General features: G+C 52.8%; 3 protein-coding genes across 3 annotated transcripts; 1 reads left to right on the forward strand and 2 right to left on the reverse strand.

Moving 5' to 3' along the window:
- Positions 1-1781: 1781 nt before the first annotated feature.
- COCSUDRAFT_68188 (acetyl-CoA synthetase-like protein) lies at positions 1782-15230 on the reverse strand (the record flags this gene model as incomplete). The annotated part of the gene is made up of 24 exons (XM_005643249.1): positions 1782-1901; positions 2161-2370; positions 2688-2912; positions 3273-3506; positions 3825-3965; positions 4389-4572; positions 4907-4998; positions 5665-5814; positions 6115-6405; positions 6722-6877; positions 7312-7420; positions 7755-7906; positions 8637-8768; positions 9106-9267; positions 9676-9861; positions 10349-10614; positions 11061-11236; positions 11624-11880; positions 12265-12424; positions 12883-13028; positions 13568-13734; positions 14217-14462; positions 14947-15007; positions 15141-15230. 24 exons carry the CDS (start codon positions 15228-15230, stop codon positions 1782-1784), a joined length of 4113 nt encoding a protein of 1370 aa, XP_005643306.1.
- Positions 15231-16650: 1420 nt separating this feature from the next.
- Positions 16651-23460, forward strand: COCSUDRAFT_45222 (hypothetical protein; the record flags this gene model as incomplete). The annotated part of the gene is made up of 14 exons (XM_005643250.1): positions 16651-16852; positions 16998-17011; positions 17501-17599; positions 17928-18028; positions 18363-18504; positions 18888-19033; positions 19371-19536; positions 20014-20203; positions 20554-20736; positions 21233-21372; positions 21677-21811; positions 22214-22309; positions 22710-22882; positions 23232-23460. The coding sequence occupies 14 exons, from the start codon at positions 16651-16653 to the stop codon at positions 23458-23460; spliced, it is 2016 nt and encodes a 671-aa protein (XP_005643307.1).
- Positions 23461-24312: 852 nt separating this feature from the next.
- COCSUDRAFT_54878 (hypothetical protein) lies at positions 24313-26296 on the reverse strand. Its single transcript, XM_005643251.1, has 6 exons — positions 26206-26296; positions 25733-25922; positions 25353-25494; positions 25152-25185; positions 24971-25043; positions 24313-24639 (listed from the first exon to the last, which is right to left on the reverse strand). The coding sequence occupies exons 2-6, from the start codon at positions 25836-25838 to the stop codon at positions 24569-24571; spliced, it is 426 nt and encodes a 141-aa protein (XP_005643308.1). The 5' UTR covers positions 25839-25922; positions 26206-26296; the 3' UTR covers positions 24313-24568.
- Positions 26297-26472: the final 176 nt, after the last annotated feature.

Here is a 26472-nt window from a genome sequence, read left to right on the forward strand (position 1 = left end):
GGTATACCACTGGGGCATACTGCGTAGTCATAAGCTCAACCACACAGAGTGAGCAGATGAAAAACGTGTGGCTGCATGTGCCTGATGAAACTCAACTTGATTGGGGTTATTTGAGCAAGGTATTATCACGAGGGAAACATGACAATTTGGCTTCTTTACAGGCACGCCCGACTCATCACTATTGATATTCTGGCAAGGGCACTTGTAAGACTAACGACACAGCATCAGAGGCCCATGTGACCCCTCATGCATGACAGTGGGCATAACTCATACTTGGCATGCATGGTCAACTGACCTTTGCAGGCCCGTTGACATGGCATGTTTGGAAAGAAACTAGTAAATCGGATCCATTCACCGCGCAGACAACTTGATGCGCTTCCAGACTTCTGCAAGAGAGACGCTGAGCAGGAAAAGACGAGTCCAGGGTCATCACATGCATGCATGCACAGAACAGTATAGTCAGAGTACCTCCCCACTTCACCTCTTGAGTCTAGCACAATGGACCCTCTCTTACTTCAGAGTCCATTTGGTGACCTGGGTCGTTGCCTGAATTCTGCGCACACAGCCATTACTCTATGGCTATGCTCTATGCATATGGAAGTACAGTTGACAGTTGCCTGTCAATTGTAAGCCAATGCAAGCTTCCGCCCTTGTTTAAATGCTCTTATCTACCGTAGTACCCTTATTGTGGTTGCCATGTGATCAGGCCGATCTACAACCTTCACAACACAAAATCCTGCTTTGGCAGATGTGTCCATGCACCTGAACTGAGCACCAGTAGTACTATTAGATACTTGAGATCTAGGAACTCAACCTGCGAGCCAGCAAGGCCTGCAAAGTGCTGGCTGACTCATAACTAGTCATGCCCGACCAATGCAAAGCAATGTTGGGACAAAAGCATGCCCCTGCCAATAGCAAACGCGAACATTCCTGACGTCCTGAGCACTATATGCATCATGGCAACGATATTGACCAATGATGTTTGACGTACAAATCTACTCGAGGTGGTGCAGCGGTCAATACACACTCATGACATTGACCAGGCAAATGTGGCTGCAGTAAATATGAGACCATCAAATGTGATGTCACCATGGAACTCCTTTATTTTGTGTGAGCATCGAATGGCTGCTCCAAAGTCTGCAAACTGCAGCGCATCATCGTCTCTCATTTTCAGATCCAAACGGGCACAAAATCAGCTGCGTGGCAATTCAAATCAGGCCGCACAAGACCTGCACAAAAGCAGCCAGCAGAGCCCACAACACACCGTTGGAGGAACGGAAGGTCCTTCAAAGGTTGCCTGCTGGGAAAAATACTTTGGCACGGCTCAGCCCGGGCGCAATTGCACCCCATGATCTGAATCTCACATCCGGCCGCCGTGCACAATAATACTTCTATTTTCTTTTGCCCAATTTGTCTTTGTAGTGTGTGCTAATATAAATGAAGCTGAGAGGCAGTCATGGCTGGCCGCCTTCGCCCAGGAAGTGGCCAAAGGACAGCGCCAGAGCATGCCTCTCTTTGCAGCACATCCAGAGCCGAAGGTACTGCCGGCCCCGGGCTTTATTATCATTCTTTCTCTCCTATTTGGCATCTCTCTTCCTGTAGTAGGCTTATCTGGGGCTGATGGCCGCTTTTAGCCTAATCAGCAACGGTATCTCTGGCAGCCCGTGGAAACGTTCATATTGATATTGAATCCTCCTTGTCGAGGGGCTGTCTTGAAGTGTTGTGTCTGCTTTAATTCAGACGGCGGCCTGACTGGCTATGTCAGTAGACCCTCTCTCTCCTCACTCCTCGCGTTTCTCAGGGGTTGCCGGCGGCACAGGCGCAGATTCCCTCTTGACTTTGGCAATAAGATCGCTGATGGGCAGCGCCTTGCCGCCAGTCGCCATGCCTTCCAGGACCACCTGCAGGGCAAAACACCAAGAGTCCTCAGCTAGAGAAGTTCTATTAGTCTTGACTTCCTCCTGGTGCAGCAAGCACCTGTGCTGGCCGAGTCACTATAAACTGCAATTTGCAGCACACGATGTGCTTCACGACCGGGCAAGTGCAGATTGAAAGTGCATGAGGAGAACTGAACCCTACAAACCCTGAAATCCGGGGGAAAGAGCCCTTTTATTTAGAAAGCCGGACGTGCCACAACCAGGGGTGGAAGCTGCGCCGCACCTGCCAATCGGCAGCAAACCGAGCGGCGGTGGCCGCCGTGAAGAGCTCGGCGTTGTACTCTAGCCGGCCGGCGATCGCACGGCCGGCGTGGCCCAGAACGAGGTAGAAGTCGTCCATTGCAGTACCCGGGGACAGCTCAAACGCCTCCACGCTGAGACCGTCCATGCCGATGCCAAACTGCGCCTCGGCCTCCAGAAGGTTCAGCTCAACCTGCGCAAGAACAGAAGGTTATGTCAGCGCTAGTCGCCGTGCACCTCCAACATGTCATGCATTACTGGCCCACGTGAAAAGGTTTTATAATGCATGCTATCGCCTTCCCTGACAGTGAAGCTGTGACAGCTTTGTGAAAGGGCTGCAGCGCTCTCAAAATCCAGAATGTTCTATTAACAATCTTAATCGGGGTGTGATTGGTTCAAGCTCAACAGCAAGCCCGTGCCAGGTGACCAGACTTCTAAGCTCATGTAAACTTCATCTCTCCAGATTAACTAATCAACAGATAAGGGATCAACAGATGGAGAGCTGCTGACCTGGAAGAGGGGTTGGTTGTGGGTGCGGCCGAGCGCGGTCATGACAGTGTGCAGCCCTGCATCAGCATTCTGGTAGGCAGACAACGCTGTCGCGCGGATCTGCGCGATCAGATCCCCCACGGTCTCGGCCGCGCCCAGCCGCGCGCGCAGCGGCAGCGTGCTGACGCAGCAGCCCACCATCGCGCGCGTTGCCGGGTGCACGCGGCCGGCAAAGGGCGAGCCCACCTGTGAGCAGATAACAAATTCAGTGTCTCTCCTGGGTATTCACAGACGAGCCAACAAGGGAGTGCACATTCTCTTGGATGTATGGCATCTTTCTCCACTAGACGTAGACACTTCCTCGGATAGGCTGCACACTCTGCAGGGAACAGAGACAGGCTGACAAGAATTCTCAAGAATAGCGAAGTCGCTGCTGCATGATAATCCAGGGATCTCAGGCAGCTTGCTATCCAACCTCTGCAGAGCTGTGCAGCCCAACAGGCACTCCTCGTGACTAGCAGACAACTGCGTGGTAGAGGTTCGCACGACCCACACGCGGCAGGGCCAGATGCAGATTCAAAATTGAAATTCAAATTGGTGACTCACCACGACGTCGTCCTGTCCGCAGCGGGCACCCAGCAGAAGCTGCAGCGCAGACAGCAGCACCATGAACATCGTGGCACCGCTGCGAGCCGCGAACAACTCCAGTGCAACCACAACCCGCTCATCGACGTTCAGCTCCAGCCAGCCGCCGCGGCTGCAGGCCTTGTCATTCCGCGGCGCGTCCGTCGGCAGCCGCAGCTCCTGCACTCCCTCCAGCTCGCCGCGCCAGTATTCCACCTGAAGGAATTCCACACATCTCAGAAATCACCTGTGGCACTTGTACTAAATTCGCTTTGTTGTCTGGAAGTATCAGGTAGAGGTCAGCTCCTCCTAAGGCTGCTGCCATCCAGGGACAGTTGCAGCAAGCTCAAATGCCATTGCTCTGAGAGATGGTAGGCAGCGCTCTTGGCGACAAGAATTGTCCCCAGTGCATCGTGTGTTTGTTGGACGCATGAGCAAGCTCCCAACAGAGGAAGGGGGGTCTTTCTGGAGATAAGGGGCCTAGGAAAAATTAAAGAGTGTATTTTAGGTGCAGGCAAAGGATTGCTGTTTCACCTGGCGCAAAATGGCGGGTGACTGTGCACGCCGTTCCTGCCAGGCAGCAAAGTCCGGGTACTGCAGCCGCACCAGAGGCAGAGACGGCGCGTTGCCCAGCCGCAGCGCATTGTAAGCCTCACTCAGCTCGTCCAGCATTACCTGTTACAGCACAGTATAACTTGAATTCTTAAAATTTGCAATTTTGAACTTTGAGATTTGAAAGTTGAAAATTGGAGGTTGAAGCGTGCTGGACGCCCCTGCAGGCTTCTTGCGCACAGGTTTGAGGCAGTATTTTGTAGTCAAGTAAGGAATGGTCCTGTTGACAAGCACAGATTGCCATCCTGATGCAGCCAACCTGCTTCAAAGTGATAGAACAGGTTTACCAGCAGTCAGAGTGTGATTGCATTGACCCGCTTGCCTCGATAGCCTCCAATTGCCAGCGCAATACTTCCACCGCATCACAGCAACTCTGCAAAATTGTCCCTTGGGAGTACAATAGGCTACATTCAACACACCATTACCCACCCGGCACCACACCTTAGATTAACCCCAGATATTACACAAACAAAATTCAAGGCCCACCTTGAAGGACCAGCCGTCCGCGACGGTGTGGTGCATGACCAGCAGCAGCAGGTGGTCGTCTTGCGCCAGGCGGATTAGTAACGCGCGCACCAGCGGCCCGGCCGCCAAGTCAAAGGGCGTTCCCGCCTCGGCCTGCACCCGCGCCAAAACAGGCTCCGGCAATCCCCCTGCCACCTCCTCCGGGCTGCGCGCAGGATACACTCGCCCCGTCAGCACCATGTCAGCATCGTCAATCTTCAGGTCACCTGATGTGCAATCTTTGGTGCACTTAGCAAGCTCTTCGAACGGACAATCACTGAATCTGCATTGGACATGCTTTAAGCCCACGAACAGCATTACTGAAGCCCAGCACCACTGAGCTGGCTACCATGCTTTACTGCACAATCTGGCATGCAAAGCACTGCAGCCGCGCATGCATGCGCAGCCTTGTTCCAATCTGACAGCTTGACAGAACAGCTCTCATTTAAGGTGCATCCTCAAAGATATGGCCGCAGAGCAGGTGCAAAAGGGTGGCTCACATGCTGCAGTTGGGGATGTAGCGGCCCTTTGGAAGAGAGGCACCGTCCTCAAAGGCAAACGAGACCATGGCATTGCTGGCAGGAGTCACAACCTGTACACACAAAGCCATCAGCTAAATCGAACACCATTGACAGCATTGCTGCTGAAAGATCGGAGTAAGTCCACACACATGTGAGCAACATTGTAAGTGCTAGTGTTCCAGCGTTGCTCCGGTGAATGGAAAGCTATTTGAGGGGCGCAAATTTAACTTGGATTGTTCTAAAGAGTAGCCACCATTCCTGCAATTTTTGGGCGCCACAGTTGATGTCAGCAGTTTTTGATTGCCTTCAATTCAGATCTGTTGAGATGGGACGACTTCCTCTGTTGCAAAAGGCGCATGCAAGCATTGACATGCTGCTGTTGTGTGACAGATCAGGCCAAGATCACCAACAACGCCGCTGTGAGAGTCCTGGTCGTCATCTGCATCTTTGTGTTGGGGTGAGCAGTGCATCAAGTGTGTTTTTGCTCTTACACTTGGCTAAGAACTATGACATTCTTGAAATGTTGTTTGAGCCTTTTCCCTGTGTACATCCGCAGGTTTGCATGGTCATGGGGTCCTCTTGGATGGCATACATGATGTGGCGGGCTATTCAGCTCTGCGTGTATAAATAATCACAAAAATAATCTCTTAAAACCCAGAAACATGAACCAATTTTACTTAATAAAGAGACGCGATATTTGTAAGAAATATCATTGGCTCGAGGCTTGCCTGCAGGACGGAGCCGTCTGGGCGGGTGAGGAAGCGGGTTCGCAGCGCGTCATGCCGGCACATGACGGCTTGCAGCGCGTTCTGCAGCGCGGCTCGGTCCACTCCGCCGCGCAGCCGCAGACCGCCCGGCACATTCGCATCCGCGCCGCTTGGCGCCAACTGAGCAACAACACATACCCCCCTCAGCACCGCATCAAGACACCTCGAGGTCGGCGTCTGATCAATGTCATGTGTGTCATCACCATGAGATTGAAGGTCGCTGTCTTGACGGCCAGACATAGCAACAGATATTGTCTTAACAAGCATCCCTCTCACCAACGATGATACAGGCTGGATTGTGAGGGTCGGTATGGGACAGCGAGGCAGGTGCCACACCTCAAGAATCACATTTTGGGGGTGCATTGCAAAGCTTTTCCAGTGCTTCACTTCTTAAAGGTCAAGGGAAAGAGCAGCACACACCTGTTGGAGCGTGACAAAGTACATCTGGGCGGGCGAGCAGGCGACGCCGGCGGCCTTGTCAGCCGCGGACAGCAGGGGGCTCGGCAGGACGGTGTCCCCTCCGGCCGCCGCTGACTGTGCAGCTTCCGCCAGGGAGGCCAGGCTGGCGCCCGTGTCCAGATCAGGCGATTCGCCGATGGCGTGCATCGCGGGTGTATTCAGCAGGTATAGGATGTGCGCGGCCAGCTCGCGGATGGTCGGGTATTCAAAGACGACGGTCAGCGGCACTGACAGGCTCAGGTGCTCCTCGATCTGCGGCAAAGCATGGACCACTTCAGTCAACATGGGTGTCTCCCAGTTATACAACATCAACTACTTGGAGATGTACATACTGAATTGTTTCTGCAAAGAGCTTAAATGGCAAAAGGCAGATGCCATTCAGCCTCTGTCGACTTCATCAAGATGATGCGCTGTGAGCGCAACATCTGTCACAGTGAATTACACATTAGGGAACATTGAAAGAAAATTTCCCGGTGGGGTGCATGGAAATCTGCCCCGACTCTCTTGAGAACCCACACACACACAAATCAGAAATAAAAAAAGTGTCCGCGATGAGGGGGGATCGAACCTGCACGGCAAACTCGGCGGCGCGCAGTGAGTCTAGGCCGAGCTCCAGCAGGGGCTGGTCGGGGTCGAGCTCGTCGATCCCTGCCGCCTCAGCCGCGGCCGCCAGCATGTACGCCTGCAGCGTCTCCAGCTGCTGATCCTCTGGCAGCGCCAGCAACTGCAGCGCACAAAACATTGCACTCCTCATTATGATAACCTTCGTATGGTGTGTGCTAGCCATCATCCAGCCACACTTGTTTGCTAGAATGCAATGTGATCATTTATTGCTCCTGGGCAGGGGGGGGTCCAATGTAGCATTGTTGCATGACGTGCAAATGCGAGGCAGCCCTTTCCCCTATCTTCTGGCGCTCGCTCCGCCTTGATGTTTGCATTCCTCTTTCTCTAATTTTCGTGCGCTTTTCCTGCCAGGAAGCAAGGAGCATCTGCAGACATGCAGCAGGTGAAGGCTAAAGATTCTACACCTACTTGGACTCGCCAGGTCCAAGCAAGACCCCTGCAACTCTGGGCTCAATAAGTATGCCTGTCAGGGCCATTGCACTCGCAGAGGGGTTGTAACTCTCTTGGCTAAACAAAGCACAGGTGGATTCTCACCTGCTCAGCGAGGAGGTGAGCTGAAGAGGATGGACCCTCGGCGCCCTGATCCGAAGTGGCTGGACTATTTGCCGACGCGAGGAAGGAGTCTTGTCCGCCGTCAGATGCACTGCACAAAAGGCATTTCATCACCACTGTCAGATCTGATCGACACGTGCAACAACCGCTGCTTCAACAGGCTGACTCCGAACGATGCATGCATGCATGGCCCGCAGCGGCAGAGCCTCTGGAGAGGCCAGTTGTAGCTAGGCCTCGATCATGAGCCTTTCCTGGCGACATATCCTGGGAGTTCAATAATATACTTGTAGCTCGAGTTCCCAGTTGCAGGGCTGGCCAGTGAGGCAGGGTCGCGCATGGAAAGCAAAACCAGACATCACGCCAGATCAGGCACGGAGCCAGACCAGGCATGGAGCCAGATCAGGCAAGGAGAGAGGGAACCCCACCTGTCGGAGGCCGACTCAGACATGGAGACGACAGAGGCGGTGGAGTGGTCGCTGTCGCAGCTGCGCATGGGCGATGACAACGCCGCCTTACGGCCACCCTCCCCGGCCGCCGGCCCCGCGCCGAAGGAGCAAGTCAGCACCAGCGAGTTTCCCTGCGCACGCCATGGAACGCCTTCTCACAGGTGCCGCTGGTAGTGATTGCCTTGAACACATTCTGTGTAGCATGCGCGAGTTCTAATCGTATAGGCTTGCATGTGGTGCTCGTTGTTGTCGCAATGCTCAGTCACCATGTACAGACCTGAGATGCTCAGGTGCAGGACAGTGAAGTGGGTGGTAAGGTATTCTGGAGGGGGGAAATGAAGTGAGAATGGTGTACAGATACAGATGTGAAGGCCTAATACGGTATGTAGCGTGCTTTTCATCTTCACATATATGGAAGATTAAAATTGGAGGTCTGGCACTTGACAAAGGAAATGAAGTCAATCAGGCAGATGTGCTTTGGCGTGCCCACAAGATTTACGCATTCCCTTTTCAAGAAAAAAAAAACGACAAAGGAACCAAGAATTGACAAAAAGGACGTATCCTCTTCCAGGGGTGGTCGGGGACTTGAACCTGTGAGGACTCAAGCCCTCAACACATATTTGCAAATTGAAGCCCTACCTTGCCATCCACCCATTTCATGATGTCATATATGCAGATTTAAAGCGTGAAAATCTCAATTCTACACAGCATGATATGATGTGCCCTGCATGCAAGAAAAGCTGGATTGTAGCTTTTTGGCAGCCTCTCGGGAAACTTTGCGCCGACTTGCACAAGTCCCCATGCAGGATGGATACAAACGTGCAGTATAAATATCAGAAGGGGCTTGATTAAGGTGATTACCTGGCTGTATTCCCCAGCAAGGAAGGCTGCTCGGCAGGCCCTGCGTTGCACCTTGCCGCTGGTTGTCTTCTTGATGGCCCCCGGCCGCGCAACCACCACAGCATGGCAGCCCACCGCATGGTTCGCCATCACCTGCAGCAGACTCATCATTCTCAAATGAACACCTTCCTAATAACGAGGGTTGGGATAACCATGTGCCATCAGCAGGATGGCACATGGAAATGTGCCTCGGATTGGATTGCTCCTCTGTTCTTAGCGCATGATGTGCTGGCTGGAGGCTGTCCCAAACAGATAGGATTGTGATTTGCCTAAACACACCCTGCCACAGGGCGAATGGCTCAAGCGGGCAGCTAGAACATTCTGCAAGGCAGACCTCACCCGTGGCAACTTCCCGCTCTATCGATGCAGCTCTCTGGTCAGTTTCTTGCCCTCACTCAGACACAAAGCACTTCAAGTTTGAGAAACGCACCGTGGCGCGAATGAATGCTGCTAGCTCGTCGACTTGTTGCGCGGTCGGTTTGGCACCGCGGGCGATTTCGGCGATGATGGTGAGGGCTTCCTCCTCCACCGCCATTCCCCCTGATGTCACCGTCACATCCACAGGGAACGCCGCCAGACCACCCGGCCGGATCTGCGCAGATGTTCAAACACTGTCAGCAGGGGCCGTTCCTGTGCTAGCCCCGAATGTCCTAGACAACAAAACACAGCCCTTCATCACAAGATTGCAGTGGACCTGTCACCCTCTAACACCCCAACAACAATATTCAGACTTTCGATCAAATTTCACAGCCATGAAAATCCTCCATTGCTCTACATATTTTACTTGTCAGCGTGATTGCTCTCTCAAAGACGCAGCGTCAAGTCAAGCGGGTGAGTACAACGTATAATCCAGAAGGCACTACTCAGCTTGGTTTTAGCAGCACTGGTGTGCATAACAACGCTCATCAAAATTGCCCCAACACAGCATCTTTGCGAGCTGGAAATTCTCATGAGCATCAATCAGGGAGGATAGAAGAGGAAGGGAGGCAACGCCGCGCACCAGGGGATGGTGAGTTGTGCGAAGGCAGTCCTCAATGTCGTTGGGGTAAATGTTGCGCCCGCGCACAATCATCATGTCCTTCAGCCGCCCTGTCACATACAGCTCCCCCCGCCACACGAAGCCCATGTCCCCCGTCCGCAGATACACTCTGCCGCCATTCACCCCCTCTTCTCCCGCCATCCGCGCCTGCGCAGCCGGCCTCCTTCTCATAATCACCAGGCGAAGTGAATTTTCTACAAATAAAAGTAAGGGTATGACCAAGCATGCTGCCATCCGCCTCAGTGCATTGCTGCACTGATGCATGCACACCGTCTTTTGCAGGCGGGTGGCAACACCGCAGGCAAAGTTGTAGGTGTTATACCCAGCACATCTGCAGTGCAAAAATCTCACTAAGCTTCATACAAGCACCTGAGCACTGCCAATTTGACAGCTTACGACTTGGGAAAATTGAACCCGAATATTCGGATTGTGAAGTGGCAGAGGGCGCAGCAGCAAGCAGTGCCGCACTTTGGGCACTCTCTGCATGTGGCTGCAGACCACCTGAAAACTTTCACAATACGTATGCTTGCGCAATGTGCCGGGGACTACGCAGCTAGAGAACATATTTTAAGCAAAAAAGAAAACAGTCCGTGCATGCATCACTTGCCGCGAAAAAAGAGAACTGAACGCGCACCTGGAAGACCTGCGCGTTGAGGTCAGGCTTGTTGAAGTAGCCGGCGGTGACGCACGGCGACGAAAGCCAGACCTCGCCGACGCAGCCGTCATCGCAAGGGGCGCGAGTGTCGGGGTGGATGACGCGTAAGTCCACGCCGGACATGGGAACTCCACAGGAGAACAGCACACGCGCATCGGCCGCGGCCTGCGCCGGCCGCACGCGCCCGGCCGCCTCCAGGCTGCGGCGATCCACCGTGAGCTGATTTGTGCCCCACGTGGTCGCGCCTGCAGACGCAAATCACTTTAGTACCGGGTTTCTTGCATCGAGCAAGCATTGCATGCGAATCGCGAGGCAGCCCTCTCTGCTTCCATGGCGCTGCATCCCCATTTTCATCTATTTAGGGGGGCATCTCCTCAATGTATGCAGGGGCACCATCTCCCGTGACCAGTGAGGATAGCTTTTGGTGAGCAAACACAAAACAAGTAAGCATGCTCTTCGATAGTATGATCCCCTTGAAGCGGAGGTGGCACTTTAGCAAAGCAGGCTGCTGCAACACAAGCGTTGAAGGAGACAGAGTCTTGAAGGACACACGCACAGGAGGTCAAAGAAGGCAGTCGAGGATAATGCGAGTGCACTGCATTCAAAACATTCCGCTCCAGTTGACAAAGCGATGGGTGAGAGCATTTGGATATGCTGGGCCCGGCAGTAGAGAAACAGGGAGGGCACGCACCGCAGACGTGCTCGGCGAGGCCGTAGGCGGAGCAGAAGACAGAAGGCTTCAGGCCGCAGGGGGCAAAGGCGGTGAAGAATGCCGCCATGGTCTCAGCGCGGATCGGCTCCGCGCCGCTCATCACAAACTGGAGATTGCTCAGATCCCACTGCCGCCGCTGCTGCGGCGTCGACTTCCTGCGATGGAATAACAATTGTCAGCGCTCATGCAAGCACTCAAATCTTATGCTCAGGAATCTACATCCTCCGGAGCAGCGCTGACAAGTTCTGTAGCTACAGCTGAGGCATGGAGCTCCCTACGACTGAACTGCCAGGGCGCTTGTCAGCATTCGAGCGAGCACAGGCGAATTGCACGCGCAAAATCAGTAAATGGAGAGCTCCCGGGCAATTCACCGGATCAACGAGGCGCAGACCTTGTCACAGAACATGACAACGCCAGCGAATGCAGCCAGGTGCAAAAGTAGCGCTTCAAGACAGTGCACTTGATGCTGGCCAGGTCAGCTTCAGACAACGACAAAAAATGCAACACTGACGCACACAACGCATGTGGAGCAATGATGGCACCTGGAAAGCAGGCCGAAAGCAAAGTCCGGCCCGACGGTGTGGCTGGTCTTGTGGCGGGCCATGAAGTCCAGCCAGCGCGTGGGCTTGGCGATGAAGTGCAGCGGGGACATGAGCACGAGCGGGTAGCCCTTCATGCCGCAGCCGAGAACGCCGACCGTGAGGCAGAAGTCGTGGAAGTGCGGCAGCCACAGCAGCATGTGCGTTCCGCTCACCCCGTTGCGCGCAGCCACCTCGCCCTCCTCGGCCTTGAAGAACACCTGGGCAGTTGGCAGCAGCGCACATTAAATACACATCGCATGCATAGCATGACCTTCAGAAAACATGATTCATCATGAACTTTCCTGTTTGACACATGGGCAGGTTCTCCATTGGGCACAACATCCATCACACAGTCCGAGTTGAAAGACAGTTGTCTAGTATTTCTCTTGGGCGCAGCCCAACATGGGGCGACACTGACTGGGCACAAATTTGCGAGCGTGCCATGGCACAAAGGGCCATAGCATTTGGTGTTGGATAGCGATCCTTGAACCTCAAGATTCTGGACATGGTGGGCTCGATTTAGTCATGGCAATCAACCCCAAACTGGCTGCACTGGCTGCACTCTACACGACGCAGTCATAAGTCTGTGCAAGCGCGCGCACCCCCCAGCCAGCCTCGTTGTGCTGAAAGAGGTTGCCGTGGGTGATCATGACCCCCTTGGGCTCCCCAGTCGATCCTGATGTGTACTGCAGGTATGCCACGTTGTCAGGGTCCTCCGGCGGCTCTGTCGGCATGAAGCTCTCTGTCCGCCGCACGTCCAGCCTGCACCCAACACAACTGTCTGTGTCAGCGGGCCCTCAGCCACAGCCAGTCAAGAACATATTGCTGATGCACTCAAATCAGCTGGTGTGCTATAAGGAGGAAGGTGTGCATCAGACGCCGCCTTGGTAGAAATGCTTGAAAAAGGAAAAGGGTTGCAGCGGTTGCATACCCATGACAATTACTGTAGGAGCCTGGCAGGAGCATTTGTAAAAGAGTGCAGAGGCTGCAGGCAAGCCAGGCAGAGGAGCAAGACAGATGAAGGGTGTGCAAGCAGCACAGCTGTCTTGCCATGATGGGCACAGGGGTGAGCTGGCAGACAGGTGTCACGCAGCCCAGGCACGCACACCCCGGCACATGCCGGCACACGCCGGCACATGGCCGCGCAGTGTCATGCCATGCAACAATCCCCAGGTGCTACCTGACTCCTACTTGACATGCGAAAAGACCCCCTTGCTCACCTGGTGTGCTCCCCCTGGGCATACTTGCCGTGGTCTGCAGGCAGCATTGCAGCTGCATCGGTCACGTGCCAGGGGAGGCTGGGCCACTGCGGCTGCTTGCCCATCATCGACTTGAGCATCCCCGTCATCTTCGTGGCCTGCTTCACCTGTGTGCATGCATGCACACAAGCACTCACGTCCGAGCCCAAGTCGCAGCTCTTCTCTCTGCACAACCCGGCAGCCACGAGACAAGCACCCACATGCAGCAGCTGGACCACAGCAAATGAATGAGACCTGTCTGTTGCAGAGCATGCATCAACGTGCATGCCATGCATGCAGAGGCATGGGATGGACTGCAAAAATCTGCCGTGCAGAACAGCAGCCTGTGGCCAGCCGTGGACGTCATTGTGCGAGCTATTAAATCGCAGCTGAGGCTATCTGCAAAAAGTACAACAGCGGGAAAGAATGCTCCGCACCATGGGGAACATGCAGGCATCAGATCAGCAGCCCATGGCAAGACTCACACACGCATTATGCTGGCTTCCAAAACCACAGCTAGGGCTACTATAAAGAGGGCTATAGGCATAGGAAATAAGGGGGATTGAAGGGAAGTTGTAGGGCTGCCCCGCACCATTGAGCTGCCGAACCGCAGCTGAGGCTATCCCACAAAAGGCAAATAAGAAAAGATGAGAAATTCAAATCGCACCATGTGGAAGGTGCGGTCTGTGAGGATGGCGACAGCGCCGCAGTCGTCGACGATGCGGCAGAAGTGTGGCAGCGTGTGCTGCAGCCGCGTCGGGTCGGGCGGGCACACCGGCACCGCCACGATGCGCGCAAACAGGCAGCCCCACATCGCCTTCACAAACTCGAGCCCTGCGTGCACATTAATCACACTCATGAGCGCTGCTGCACATCCTCAAGCCCTGCGCACACATTGTTCACACTCGTGAGCACTGCTGCACATCCTCAAGCCCTGCGCAATCAGTGGTCATGCTTAGAGCACTAGTGAAAAAACATATCCCACGCACTTTTGCCCAAAGAGCCTTGCTTAAGGATGTCCCATGCCAGTCCCTTGACTCACTAACCGCCCATGTATGTCCTGCTCCTAAAAGAGCATTCGCGTGCCTCTCCAAGATTTAACAAGCCAAAGATTGCTCTGTAATTAGACATGATCATCACAATCCTGCAGCACCCTCACAAGGGCAACAGTGAGAGTAAGGAGGAGGCACGTGTGTAAATTGTGCTATTTTGTGCTACTTTCCCCCTTCGTGTGTTGTGTTGAGTGCGCGTGCATAGATTAAGCAGCTCAGAAGCTTCAAATAAGCAATGGGTACACATATCTGAAAGGCACACACCGGGTGGGTACACCAGCACGACTCGGTCGCCGGGGCGCAGGCCGCAGGGGCCGAGCAGGTACGCCGCGACAGACTGGGCCGTGTGATATGCCCCGTAGCAGGTGATCATGTCGGCCACATTGCCCTGCGCGTCCAAATAGCGGTACACCGGCCAGTGCGGGTGCGTCTCAACATTCCTCCGCAGAGCGTCCACTATCCAGTTGCGGCCCTCCGCCGCCGGCGCGCGGCCGGACGTTGACGCCGCCTCTGCGCGGGGCACAAATTTGAATCCAAATTGGAACTGAAGAATGTCCCTAAGCAGGGCTCTGTACATTTAATACTGCCGTGCAGATTGCTTGCTTGACCACCCATTGAATTGTTCACAAAGCGATGTTGCCTGAGCCCTAGGTTAGGGCGAACTGCGAAGTGTGCACAGCGGTCAAAGTCAGCATGGACCAATGAAGCATGAGCCCGGGGATGGCATGGACTGTGCAATGTGCATACTGGTCTTCTGTGCAACCGCAAATTCGATGTTGAAATTGAAAACGGCATTGGCCGAAGATGCACGAGCCCTGGGAAAGCGTGGAGGACTGCAGCAGTCCTCACAATAAACACTTGGTGGGAAATCCCGGCCCCCTTTGGGCAGCTTGACAATACAAGCAACATTGCACATGCGGTGGAAGCTGTGCATAGTGAAGTGATGCAGGCAGCGTAGGGTGGGTGGGCAGAAGACTGAGGGCATGGCGCTCACCTTGAGAGCATGGCGAGTGAGCAGAGACCTTCGCTGCGCCCCTCCGGAAGAGCCTCAAGGCCTGCACAGGAATACCCATCAGCTCACTCCCTGCTCGCTACACACTCCACAGCTAATGCAAAACGGGGAAAGCATGTAGACGCATGGCCAGCACCCCAGGAAGGTGCCACAAAATCCATGGAGGATCGGCTGACCTTGCGTAGTTTTCTCGGCCCCTTGCCAGTGTCTGATGACCCATTGGCCAGGCAGCTGCTGCTGGCTGGAAGCTCTGGCGCTGGACTCATGAAGGGCTCAGCCCAATTGATTCACTAGCGCTGCCCAGTCAAGAATGCTTCTCCGGCCGCTGCATCTGCCTCGTTTTAAGCCTGCATGCAAAGCTGCTTCTCTCCTCTGCCTGCAGTCACAACGTCTCATGCTCAGCGCCTGGTGTACCTTCTCATGGTGCCATACTTTGCATGTGGTGCTCACAACTAGGGCTTCCCTGTTCATGAGAGAATGGACCCATGCATGGCCAGGCCTCTAACCAGAGAAGAACCCTGTCGAAAGTTGACACAATTATCCCTTACATGTTGTCTTAGAAGTGCAACATATAGGTCGATGTCCCTGCGGGGCCCCAGGGAGTGAAGTACAAAAACAGCCTGCTTTTTAAGTGTCCTCAACAAAAGCCCACAACGTCAAAGAAGCCTAGACACAGACGCAATGCACGCGTACTGTTTGCTGATCGGCAACAACAAGCGAATTGGGCAGAAAGGGCATCATCTTCTCCAGGCTGAGCACACAAGCTGCTGCATCAAGGAGGGGATCATCCCGTTTCTTATTTTAGGGCGAGTGCGCAGTGACTGCCTCTGGCCTATGTGAAGTGTGGAAGGCAACCACGACTGAATTCTTATAGCAACTCAACCCGAGAGTCGCCTCGAAAATGAGGTCGCTCGAGATACGACCACCAGCACCAGCTGCCCGGCTTCCAGCTTGCACTTTGTGGGAGGGGGGGGGTGGAAGCCAGGTCATAAACAGCACCGAGATCGTGGTAGAATTGCCTAACGATCAAATCGAAAAGATACACGATGACAGACAGAAATCGGCGGCTGACACTGCCGCGGACATAGGGCTCGTTCCGGCACGAACCAACTGATCCAAGTGGTTATCTCGTCATCAAGTCCCCAGCTTGTAGATGGGCCGATGTGACACTGAAGCGCTTTGGTTGTGGGAAAAAGTGACAGCTTAGGTCGTCCTTCTGGAAAAGCGTCCTCACCTCCGGGAACGGACACCGCCCTAAAGTCCAAAGTCCAGTCCCTCTCAAACGCGAGAAACTGAGCGCTCACAGTACTGCGAGACTGAGGAATCAATCGATCAATTTCTGAGCACAACGATCTCCCTACACGATGCTGACGCTGATCAGAGTGCACTAGCATTTCCGAGACGTCCTCAAGATTCCCTTCCAGTCCACAACGTGGCAAGGGTTCTTATATTGACTGGTTGATATTGCTCCAATGGTCTCAAATCCCCACTCGAATGAGGCAAACCCTGATTCTTTCGAGCTCAAGGCTGGCAAAGCTGCTCGTGCACTTTAGAGCCGTCTGTCGACGACCTTCGAGACTAACATCAATCATTGAACAGCATCCCAGAGCTGATCAGGTACCAAGAAACGCCACCTGCAGGGCTTCCCTTTTCGAGCATAGCTGTCTCAGGCCTCAGGCTGTAGCTATGACCGCGGAAAAGCCTTCCGAGAAGGCGCAAGTCCGCCTTCAAGGCGAATTTGCAACCCAATATGACATCGAGTTTAGAGACTTGCGGTTCTCTGTTCCCTCAAAGAAGGTCGGCAAGCCCCACACATTGATCCTGAAGGGGGTATCAGGCTATTGCCGAAGCTCTCGCTTGACGGCGATCATGGGTGCCAGTGGAGCAGGTGTGCCTGGGCTTTGTTTGGCATTGTTTCAGCCAGTTTCTCATGTTAACTTGCTCCTAATTGAGTGTCGTGCTGGGCATATTTCGGACTAACGCGCTAGGCACATGTCAACTTGAACTGACACGTTTTGTATTCTTTTGCGCAGGAAAGACAACTCTGGTGCGATGTCATTCTGATTTACATCATACTACCTCGCCGGGATTTGCATCTCTGCCCTCTTGTTCATATTGTCTTGCACTAGTATTACTCACTGATCTGGACCCATCTGCTCGACACTTCCCGCCCCAAGATTCCGTTTCTCTGCCTGTCGCAGCTGAACGCTTTGGCTGGCAAAGCACGAGGCAAGGGGACCGTCACGGGGCAGGTCCTGCTCAACGGCACGCCCTTCACAGAACGCGAGTTCAGGCACTGGGGAGTGTATGTCATGCAAGCTGAGCCCCTGTTGGCAACAGCAACGGTGTGTTTCTCCTTCACTTAATATCTGACGCCATCCCTCTGCCTGAATGTATTGCTGTCTCCCAGAATACACTTCTTCAGACCTGTAGCGTCCCCATGCAACAACTTGAGTCTGTTGAAGACCTTCTGGCATGGGCGAAGCAACATCATGTTTGGACTTGAACCTGTAAAGATGGAAGGTGGTTGGCGCAGGTCAAGGAGACCATTATGACCAGTGCTCTCCTGCGGCTGCCGCTGTCAATTCCCAGGAAGGAGAAGGTGCAGAGGGTTAATGACATCATCGCACAGCTGGTGAGGCAGACCATTTTAAACACCCCCGTTTTCTCTGATCCGCCCGCTTCTCCTTGATGAGCCCAGGCCTAAGTCTGTTACACATGAGATCACACTATGTCCAAAAAGCACTATCTAAGGAAGAGACAATAGTGCCCGAGCAGACAATGATGGGAAACGTGTTCAGTTAATAAACACCACCATGCATGCGCACACAGGTGCACTGATCAGAGCGTCCGGGGCTTAGATTTGTCCCAAGTTGTTCACATGTGATCCTTGCAAGATTGGGGGATATTTCAAGGGGATTACAGGGGGAATAATTCTCTCACTGCCCACCGTGCAAGTGCAGGGGCTCCAGCACTGCGCGGGGACGATGGTTGGGGACGAGGGAACCGGCACGGGCGTCCGGGGCATCAGGCAAGCAACTCTGCATCTTTTCTGGCACTACCTGTTTGCATGCGGGCATGCGATCGAGCATGCTTGCGAGCACATTCCTCACAGACACCAGAATTTTTGCGTTATCTTCTGCCTGCTTGCAAGGGATGCTGTCATTGTCACACTTCAGTCTCTTGGCTTTTTGTAGTCTGCATGGTCGAGAAGCTGTGGGACATCTAAACAGCCCTGAGCGTGCTAGCAGGGTGTTGGTTCAACTCCGTCTTAGGGAGTGAGCTCTTGTGTCGAGAAAGGTGCCCTCAAAGAGTCTAATCAAGTTTTTGAGTTGGCCCAGAATGGCTGTGTGATCATCAGCATGATGCCTGATGTAATCTCTCTTTGTGTATCACAGTGGTGGCGAGCGCAAGAGGGTGACTGTTGGAGTGGGCCTCGTGACTCAGCCCCATGTTCTGCTGCTAGATGAGCCCACCTCCGGCCTCGACTCAGAGACTGCTGTGTCCATCGTGGAGCTCATGCGTGAGCTGGCACGCCAGGTCAGCACATTACTCATCCCTTACTGATCAACAACCTGGTCAGCGCATGACACATCGCCTCACAAGAATTTGCATTGGGCCCACTGCTTCCAATCCGGATGTCCCTGTGATCCGCTTCACGGAAGGATAAGCCACTTCAATACACAATCCCGAAAATGAGACTTAGAGCTGCATGCATGTAAAGCCATCTGCAAGCAGTCTCCCGTCTGTCATGGGTCATCATTCCTGAATGATGCTCCAGCAGAATGCACCTCTAGGACCCTGCTGGTGGCTCCGTGTGCGTTGAATGCCGCCTGGTCGGTGCTTTCAAGCAAAGAGATATTATGCTGGACTGGCATGCCATCTTAGGTGGTGAATTAATAAATATTGTTTCCTGTGCGCAGGGCCGAACGGTTGTGACAACCATCCATCAGCCAAACTCCACAATCACAGACTGCTTCGATGATCTGCTGCTGCTGTCATACGGCCAGCTCATCTACATGGGCAAGTGGGCCAAGTCTGTCGATTACTTCAGCTCCCTAGGCTACAAGTGAGCCCCTGTCACAGCAGCTGGTTTTCCCCCTTGCTGTTGCCTCGCACTCATTTTACATGTCACACACCCTGCTGCTCTGGTCCCAGATGTAGTCAATTACATTGGCGCAGAGCAGATGCAAGATGTTGTTGATGATTGGGATCGATTGGTTTCGTTATGTCTGCTTCAATTTCATTCAGATGCCATAATGTTTGCTCACGTCTGTGTGGCTCTCTTTCCCAAATGCATCTTTTTAATAGCACATGGCCAGGCGCTAGCTCAGAGCTGCTTACATGCAGCAACCGCCTTCAATGTGCCACGCATCTCATTAGTAATGCTGACTGCTCTGCCGCAGGTGTCCGATGTATACCAACCCCTCAGATTACTACATGGGCCTCATGAAGGACGAGGAAGCTTCCCCCAAGCTGGTGGAGGTCTGGGAGAAGGCTGGAGATGAGTGGGTCACCACCCCACGCCTCACAGCGCCCCAGCAGCAAAGCTCCTTTACCAACAGTGCTCAGGTGTGAATTTCACTGGACCCCAAAGCCTGTGTGACCTCTAGGTGGGGCGTCATATCACATGCTATACATCAGGTATGCAAAGACAGGCCTGGCTCCGTCTGAGGGGCACTCAGTCATTTTGACTGTTGAAACACAAGAGATGGGCGGAAAGTCAACCTGCATTAGAGTGAGGTATACCTTTGCCACACTGGCACGCACGCCGCAGCTTCTCTCCATGCTTTGGCCTACAGCAAACCCAGCTGCATGTTTTTCGCCACTGGTGCAGACGATGCATATGTAGAGTATCTGGCAGAGAGCCAAGAAACGGGGCAGGATTAAATGAAAGGCATGCTTTCAGCCGGGTGACTGGGTGCATTGGCAGAGGTATGCCAGGATTTCATGATCACACTGGGTGAGCCATGAGCAATTAATACAATTGTGCTTGGTAGTCATGTCCTGGTGATGGGCATTGCGGACTGGGTAATGATGTTTATTCAGGGGGAGGAGCCTGTGAGCTCAAGTGGGCACGGTGCCCTGGAGAATGGTCACACCAACGGAGTCACCCCTGCAGCGGACATTGAGATGGGGTCGGTCCCTGGGGTGCACGAGAGGGTGAATGGGGAGCCTGCCTCGATTAGCGCAGATAAAAGCTCGGACGAGACATCGAAAACATCCTCAAAATCACCAGGTGATGCCCATTGGATTCCAGTAGCACCTTTTGCGTGTCACCAGGAGATAGCCTCTCAGGCTTCTGAACCAGTGCTTGCGGCTTTAGTCAGCTGCTCCCTCGTTGCACGCTCCACATCATACTTCCCTAGGGAAGAAGAAGATCAGCTTACATTATAGCTGCTCAGCCAGGAGAAAGTCAGCACATCCAGCGTTGTCACCATGATTGAGGTGGCATGCTGGGTGCACATGGGATATCCCTCTAATCTGGTTCTGACCTGAAACAACCAGGTACCCGCGGATGGCAACCAGGTACCCGCGGATGGCATCCTCCAGTAGTTTTGGTATTGACAGGCACGGTCATGCATGCAGGCGGGGAGGGTAAGGGGGTTGCGAAGGGGTCAAAGAGGGGCGTGGTGCGATCGAGGAGCCTGCAGCCGCCGGCGTGGTACCAGGTGTGGGTGCTGGCGATTCGCAATTGCCAGTTCTATGCGCGCAACCCCGAGCTCATGCTCGCCAAGCTCTTCACCTACATCTTCATGGGCGGCTTCATGGGTGCGCGGCCTGTGCTTGCTTAGCAGTATTAGTCAGTAACATCACATGCCATTCCTGCCACGAGACAAGGTGCATGAGCATTCTTGGGCGGTTTCATTGGTGCGCCATAACCCTGATAACATTCCCTCAATAAAAACCTAGAAGCCCCACGTTCGCAAGATGCTTCACTGCTAGAGCTCCCTTTTCAAGGGCAATTTCTGCTGTTTCTCTGCAGCTGCCTGTCCCCTGCTCTGACGCGTGCTGCTCATTTGCGCAATGAAGCCTGCCAAAACATCTTTTCAATTGGTCATTGGGACTTAAGCTTGTGCTTGAATGCGCATGATGCACTTGAACTTGTCTGTCTAATTTGGCTTTGGTCCCCAGCCTGCATGGGCTCTCTGATCTGTCATGAAATTTTTGATCAGAAAGCCCTACGGATCAATCTTAACTCTAAGTTCAATTTCAGATTTGAAATCAAATTTCAAAATATGAAGTCAAATGCTTGAATAATATGCAGGGCTGATGTACCTGCGGCTGCCGCTGGACACTGCAACGGCAGGCTACAACCGGTCGGCAGCGCTGTGGATATCCATGTTTGCATTCACGCTCATGCCCTCCGAGACCGCCTGCTCCGTCTGGAACCAGGAACGCGCCGTGGTGAGGCGTCCCCTCCCCCTTGAATTTTGACTGTGATGCACCTTTGTATGCAAGGCAATGACGCTTCCCAAGCATGGATGTCGGTTTAAAGTAGACAAACAGTAGCTGTGGAAATAGTTACGCGGTTTCTGTCTTTCATGCCTCTGCAATGGACAGGAGAAGGATGCATGTATGGAGGCTCTGGCTGTGCTTGTGCCCTGTCCGTTTGGCACAGCCAAGCGCTGAATTGCCTCTGCTACATCAGCAAGTCTGCCTCCGCCAGTGGTTATGTCGTGGTGACATCAGCGCTTGTGCATGCATGCAGATCACGAAGGAGGTGAAGTCGGGGCAGTACCGGCTGTCTTCTTTCTTCCTGGCCAAGACCGTGGTCAGCGTTCCCTTTGAGACAGTCATCGCCATCATCTTCACTGTCATCATCTACCATATGATCGGCTTCCAGGTGCGCCAGCCAGCGTTCTCAAGACATTTCGGAAAAGTAAAAAAATGTCTAATATTTGAAGGGGAAAAAAGGTACTCTCCCAAGGAACTTAAGGGATTGCTCCACGCTGGCAAGCATGTGAAGGCGTGGCTCCTGGGTCCTGTTATATGCAACTGAAATAAGTGAAACCTCGCTATGCTTTGGAATGAATTTCCATGGTCTGCCCAGTCACTCAAATTCTGGCTCCTGGGGCCTGAGTTTTCAGAGCTGATGAGCTCTGTAATTTGTTTTCTGTGGCCCTGGCTCAATGACATGACATCTTATTTTGAGTGCACCCGCCCGCAGCAGAAGCATGCAATTTTCTGGCAGGATGACCTTGAATATTGGCTGGAAGTGATGGGACTGACTTGTTTGACTGGTCAGGCCAAGCTGGACAAATACCTCATCTTCATGGTCACCCTCATCTTAGTCAACCTCATCTCTGAAATGGTCGGCTTCATCGGCGGTGTCGTCACCAAGGTCAGCAGCCAACCTGCCCTTACCTAATCAACATCAGGAAATTTGGGTGAAACCAAGATCCTTTCTCTGGTAATAAAGCAGCGACCGAGCCTTTTCACAGACTGCTGTGCTGTGTCTTCACCATGCCATTGTGCTTGACTGATGCAAATCTGCATCATTGGAGCCCAAGCAGTTGCTGTGGGGAGCCACCAATTGCATGCAATCCGGCATCTTTACTTGTCTGCAGTGGATCTCCCTGTCTTGTGACATGCACTGGTGGAGCTTTTTGGGTGGCAGCTTGTCCTGTGCATGGGGCAGGGGGTACTATGTCTGACAGCAGAAATAATAAAATATATCAAGATGTAGTACTCCCTGCATGGGCCGTGCCAATAAATGACTTGCATCTGTTCCATGCGTGCAGGAGGTCACCATCGGGCTGATCCTGATATCTGTGGTGACCTATTTCTGCTTTGCCTTCTCTGGCTTCATTGTGCAGCCCATCCCCAAGTACTTTGTCTGGCTGCACAAGATCTCCTACTACTCCCTCGCCTACACCATCCTGGTCAAAAACGAGTTCACCGGCCTCAACATCCTGTGCGCCCCTTTTCTCTATTCCCTCTCAACCTTCATTCTTGCAGATAGTGCTTGTTGAAATTACCTAACGTAATCTCTTAATGTCCTGTCCTGCAAGCAGCTCTGGAACTTCCTGCTGAATGCCATGCATGGGTCCTGTGATAGTGATTCTGGTGTCTGAATGCTTTTCAGATCGTGCTCAAGTGCCAGCTTTAGAGATCCTAGCAGTTTTAAACAGGCACTTCTTTTTATAGCGCACACCAAAATGCCCCTGTACTCTTGAAGCACCATAGAGTTATGGTTCTCTCCAGGGTCAATGCTTGAAACAGATGAGATTTTGCTGAAGGCACCTGTGTGGGGTGTCCTGCAGGAGCCCCCTAGACGCGGTGTGCTCAGCAGAGCTCAACTTCATCCCGCCGCCGCCGGCCAACACTTACACAATCGCCCAGAACATTGGTTTCCTGGCGCTTGTGGCTGTGGGCATCCGAGTGGTGGCTTTCGCGTTTCTCTGGTTCTCTTTTGCCACATTCCGTCTGCCTAAGTTCCTGCAGAAGCCCTGCGCCTCAATCAAGAAAGCCTTTGCTTTCCTGTTCTGCTGAGCATTGAAGGGGAGGATTCTGCCAGAGTGATGGGCTTGATTGCCTTGCTGGGGAAGCACGCCTTCGCGATCTTCTTCGGCTGAGAGTGAGCGGGATATCAAAGCCGACACTGGCAGCAACAAGGCAGGAGTTTGCAAGCAAAGCTGCAAGAATGGGCTTGGTGGCTTTGGAGTGCGAGGAGGCCTTTGCCTTCTTGTTCTGCTGAGCAGAACATTGAAGCTCACAACTGCAGTATCAAGGCAATAGTGCGCGCCAATTGCGTCCCCACAGCTGTGAAAATGGGACAGATTACCCGTCTAGGAATAAATGACGGCGCTACAAGAAATGCTCAATGTCGTCAAGCTATGGCAAGATGGACACCTTTTTTTGTGAAAGCTGAGAACCCTTGACGCTGCCAGGCATGCAGATGTCTCTGGGTCTCTGGAAGTAATACTGAAATTGAAGTGTGTGCTGGTATTTCATCGAAGTGTTGCGTGTGCTGCGAGCAGCCCATTACAGCTGTGCAGCAGCATCAAATCTTGTCTTTGAAGTGTCATGCTGGCTACATAATGTTCCAGACAGTCAATAAGAACAGGCAAATTTTTGCGCAGATCCAGGTTGATGATTTCTAGAAATCAGAAGAATTGTTGAGGTTCTCTTCAAGACATGTCCAATCAGTCTAGAGTATCTCTCTGAGAGTAATACTGGTAGTGGGAGAAAGTCTGTCAGATACAACACCCGTGAAAATTTAGCAAAGAGTGTGCTGCATGCATGCAAGAATTGTGCAGAGCTGTGCCATTATTTACGGCTTGCATTTAAGTTGCTTCAAGACACATTCTCAAAATGCACCTGACCTCAAGGATACTGCTTTTCCATTCAGTGGTATACAGCACATTTTGATGACTTCAGGTTGGGCGTGATAGCTTAGATCTATAGATTACGTCTTTCAATTTGTTGAAAAGTAAAAGACCTGGGAGCATGCAGTTGGTCAACTCTTCCATTATGCGTTCTGCACTGCATCACCTAACCAGTCATGCTCATGTGTTGATAAATCAGCCGAACTGAATCTACAAGGTACTTGACTGTGTCTCGACTACTTTGCATCTGATACTTCAAGAGAGTGTTCTGCTCAGCTTCCGCAGGGGTTCCCCTGGTTGCCAGAAGGGTTGCACACACTTGAAACCAGCGTCGCACGCGCCACTGCAGCCAGCAACATAATAGGGGTCTCAGATCCCACACATCTACTTTCTTGCGCAGGCATTATTATTATTATTATTATTATTATTATTATTATTATTATTACATGGTCGGCAAACCCAAAGCCAGAGGCCATACGGCAACGCAGGGCGTCTGCAGCCACATCTGCGGGGCCTACAGTAGTCTGCAGCCTATCATAAAGCATAAAGCATTATAGGGGCAACAAGAGCCCCGGCATCGTGGATGGCTCTAAGATCATTTACATCATGGAAAAGAGCGGCATAGAATTAAGCAGGAAGAGCAGTGAATGGGTGGTGAAGAAAGGGTGGCGCACCGCAATTTATGGACCCTTGGTCCCAATCAATGATGTCTGCACTGTTGATCACTGCCGAATTGCAGGGGCAGCTCTGCAGCAAGACACGACAGAGCATCAGAGGCTTGCCTGAATCAGTAAGACATGGATCATAATATGACACCACGGTGTTGCAAGGAGCCCATGGGACTCGACCACTCACATTGTTGATAAAGTCCAAAGCATCTGAACAGCACCTGCGCATTCACTCCAATTGTCAACATCTATTCAATTTCAGGGCAAGCAGAAAACAATACAGTTTAAACGCTCCAGTGGCAATGCGAAAGTCAGTTCTCCCTCTCTTCGACCTTTGCTGAAAGTAGAGAAAGTGTTTAATGGATTGAGCGACAGGGATCACGCTCACTGTGAGGAAGGCTGCGGTGACTGCTTGACTACATCCTTGAATCCTTGCCCTTGCAAGCTGCATTGCGAGTTGCCCACAAAGTAGTCCACAAAGGCCGCACATGCCCCTCTCCGCAGCTGCTGTCCTTTAGTGACACAGCTGGCTGCACACCATGCAAGTGGGTTAGCGCCAGGGTTAGTTCTTCTGATGCCATCTGGTTGGGCACGAGAGACCTAGGCTGGTGGCTGGGAGCTTCTTTGGTCTCACACTGGGCCACCCGGATGCAAATGGGAAGAAAACGGGGCTGGAAAGCTGTGCAAATGCAGCTTAATGCTTCCAGTGCATCTCCGTTCTTCTCAGGCAAAAGTGGTGTGTAGAAAATGGTTTGAAGAGGGGCACACGTGGAGGAAGGACTCCGCTAAGTCTGCTGTTGCCGCCCCCAATCAGCTGTCCCTCTGCTGCTAAGCCCCAAAGAAGCCCAAGGAGGAGGAAGCACCTCGTGGCCATGATCTATCTGGTCACGATCAGCTCCACAGGTTGTGTTAATGCTTTTCTCACAAGCTGCTCCTCATCTCCTTCAGCCACAGCCCTCTGCAAAGGTGCAGAAGCTTAGCAAACAACACTTAACATTCAATCTCTCGAAGCAGGTTGCAAGAAGCTGCTCTTCGCACATCCCAAATACAATTATTCAATGCCTCAACTTGCACAGCAAGATAAGTGGAAGTCGAAACTCTACAGAGTGATGCCTGGCGATCCCAGCCTAGACATCTCTTAAGGCAACGTATTTCATTGCCTAGTATATGCTTGAAAGAGAGCATGTGAAGGTGCATTCCAACAGAGTACGCTTGAAATGACAAGTGTAGCAAAAGCGTACCTGATCGTCAGATGTTAGGGACGTGTAACGGAACTCTCCTAGCGAAAGGTCGCAATCGCGGTGATCACACGTTCAGATCTTTATCACTTCGTCCAGCTAAGTTTTGTATCTTTGCGCTTTACCCCTGACCTGTACCGGATGTTGCCAGATTCTTGATCTCAAGAGACGTTACCTGGCAACCCCTCGCGGAACCCAATTAGAACATTGGAATTCTATATCGGGACACCTGCCCTTTGGCCCTTTGATCTGCCGCCACCTGGTCCGGGA

Source organism: Coccomyxa subellipsoidea (assembly GCF_000258705.1).
Source record: "Coccomyxa subellipsoidea C-169, whole genome shotgun sequence".
In the NCBI taxonomy this organism is placed as follows: domain Eukaryota; kingdom Viridiplantae; phylum Chlorophyta; class Trebouxiophyceae; family Coccomyxaceae; genus Coccomyxa; species Coccomyxa subellipsoidea.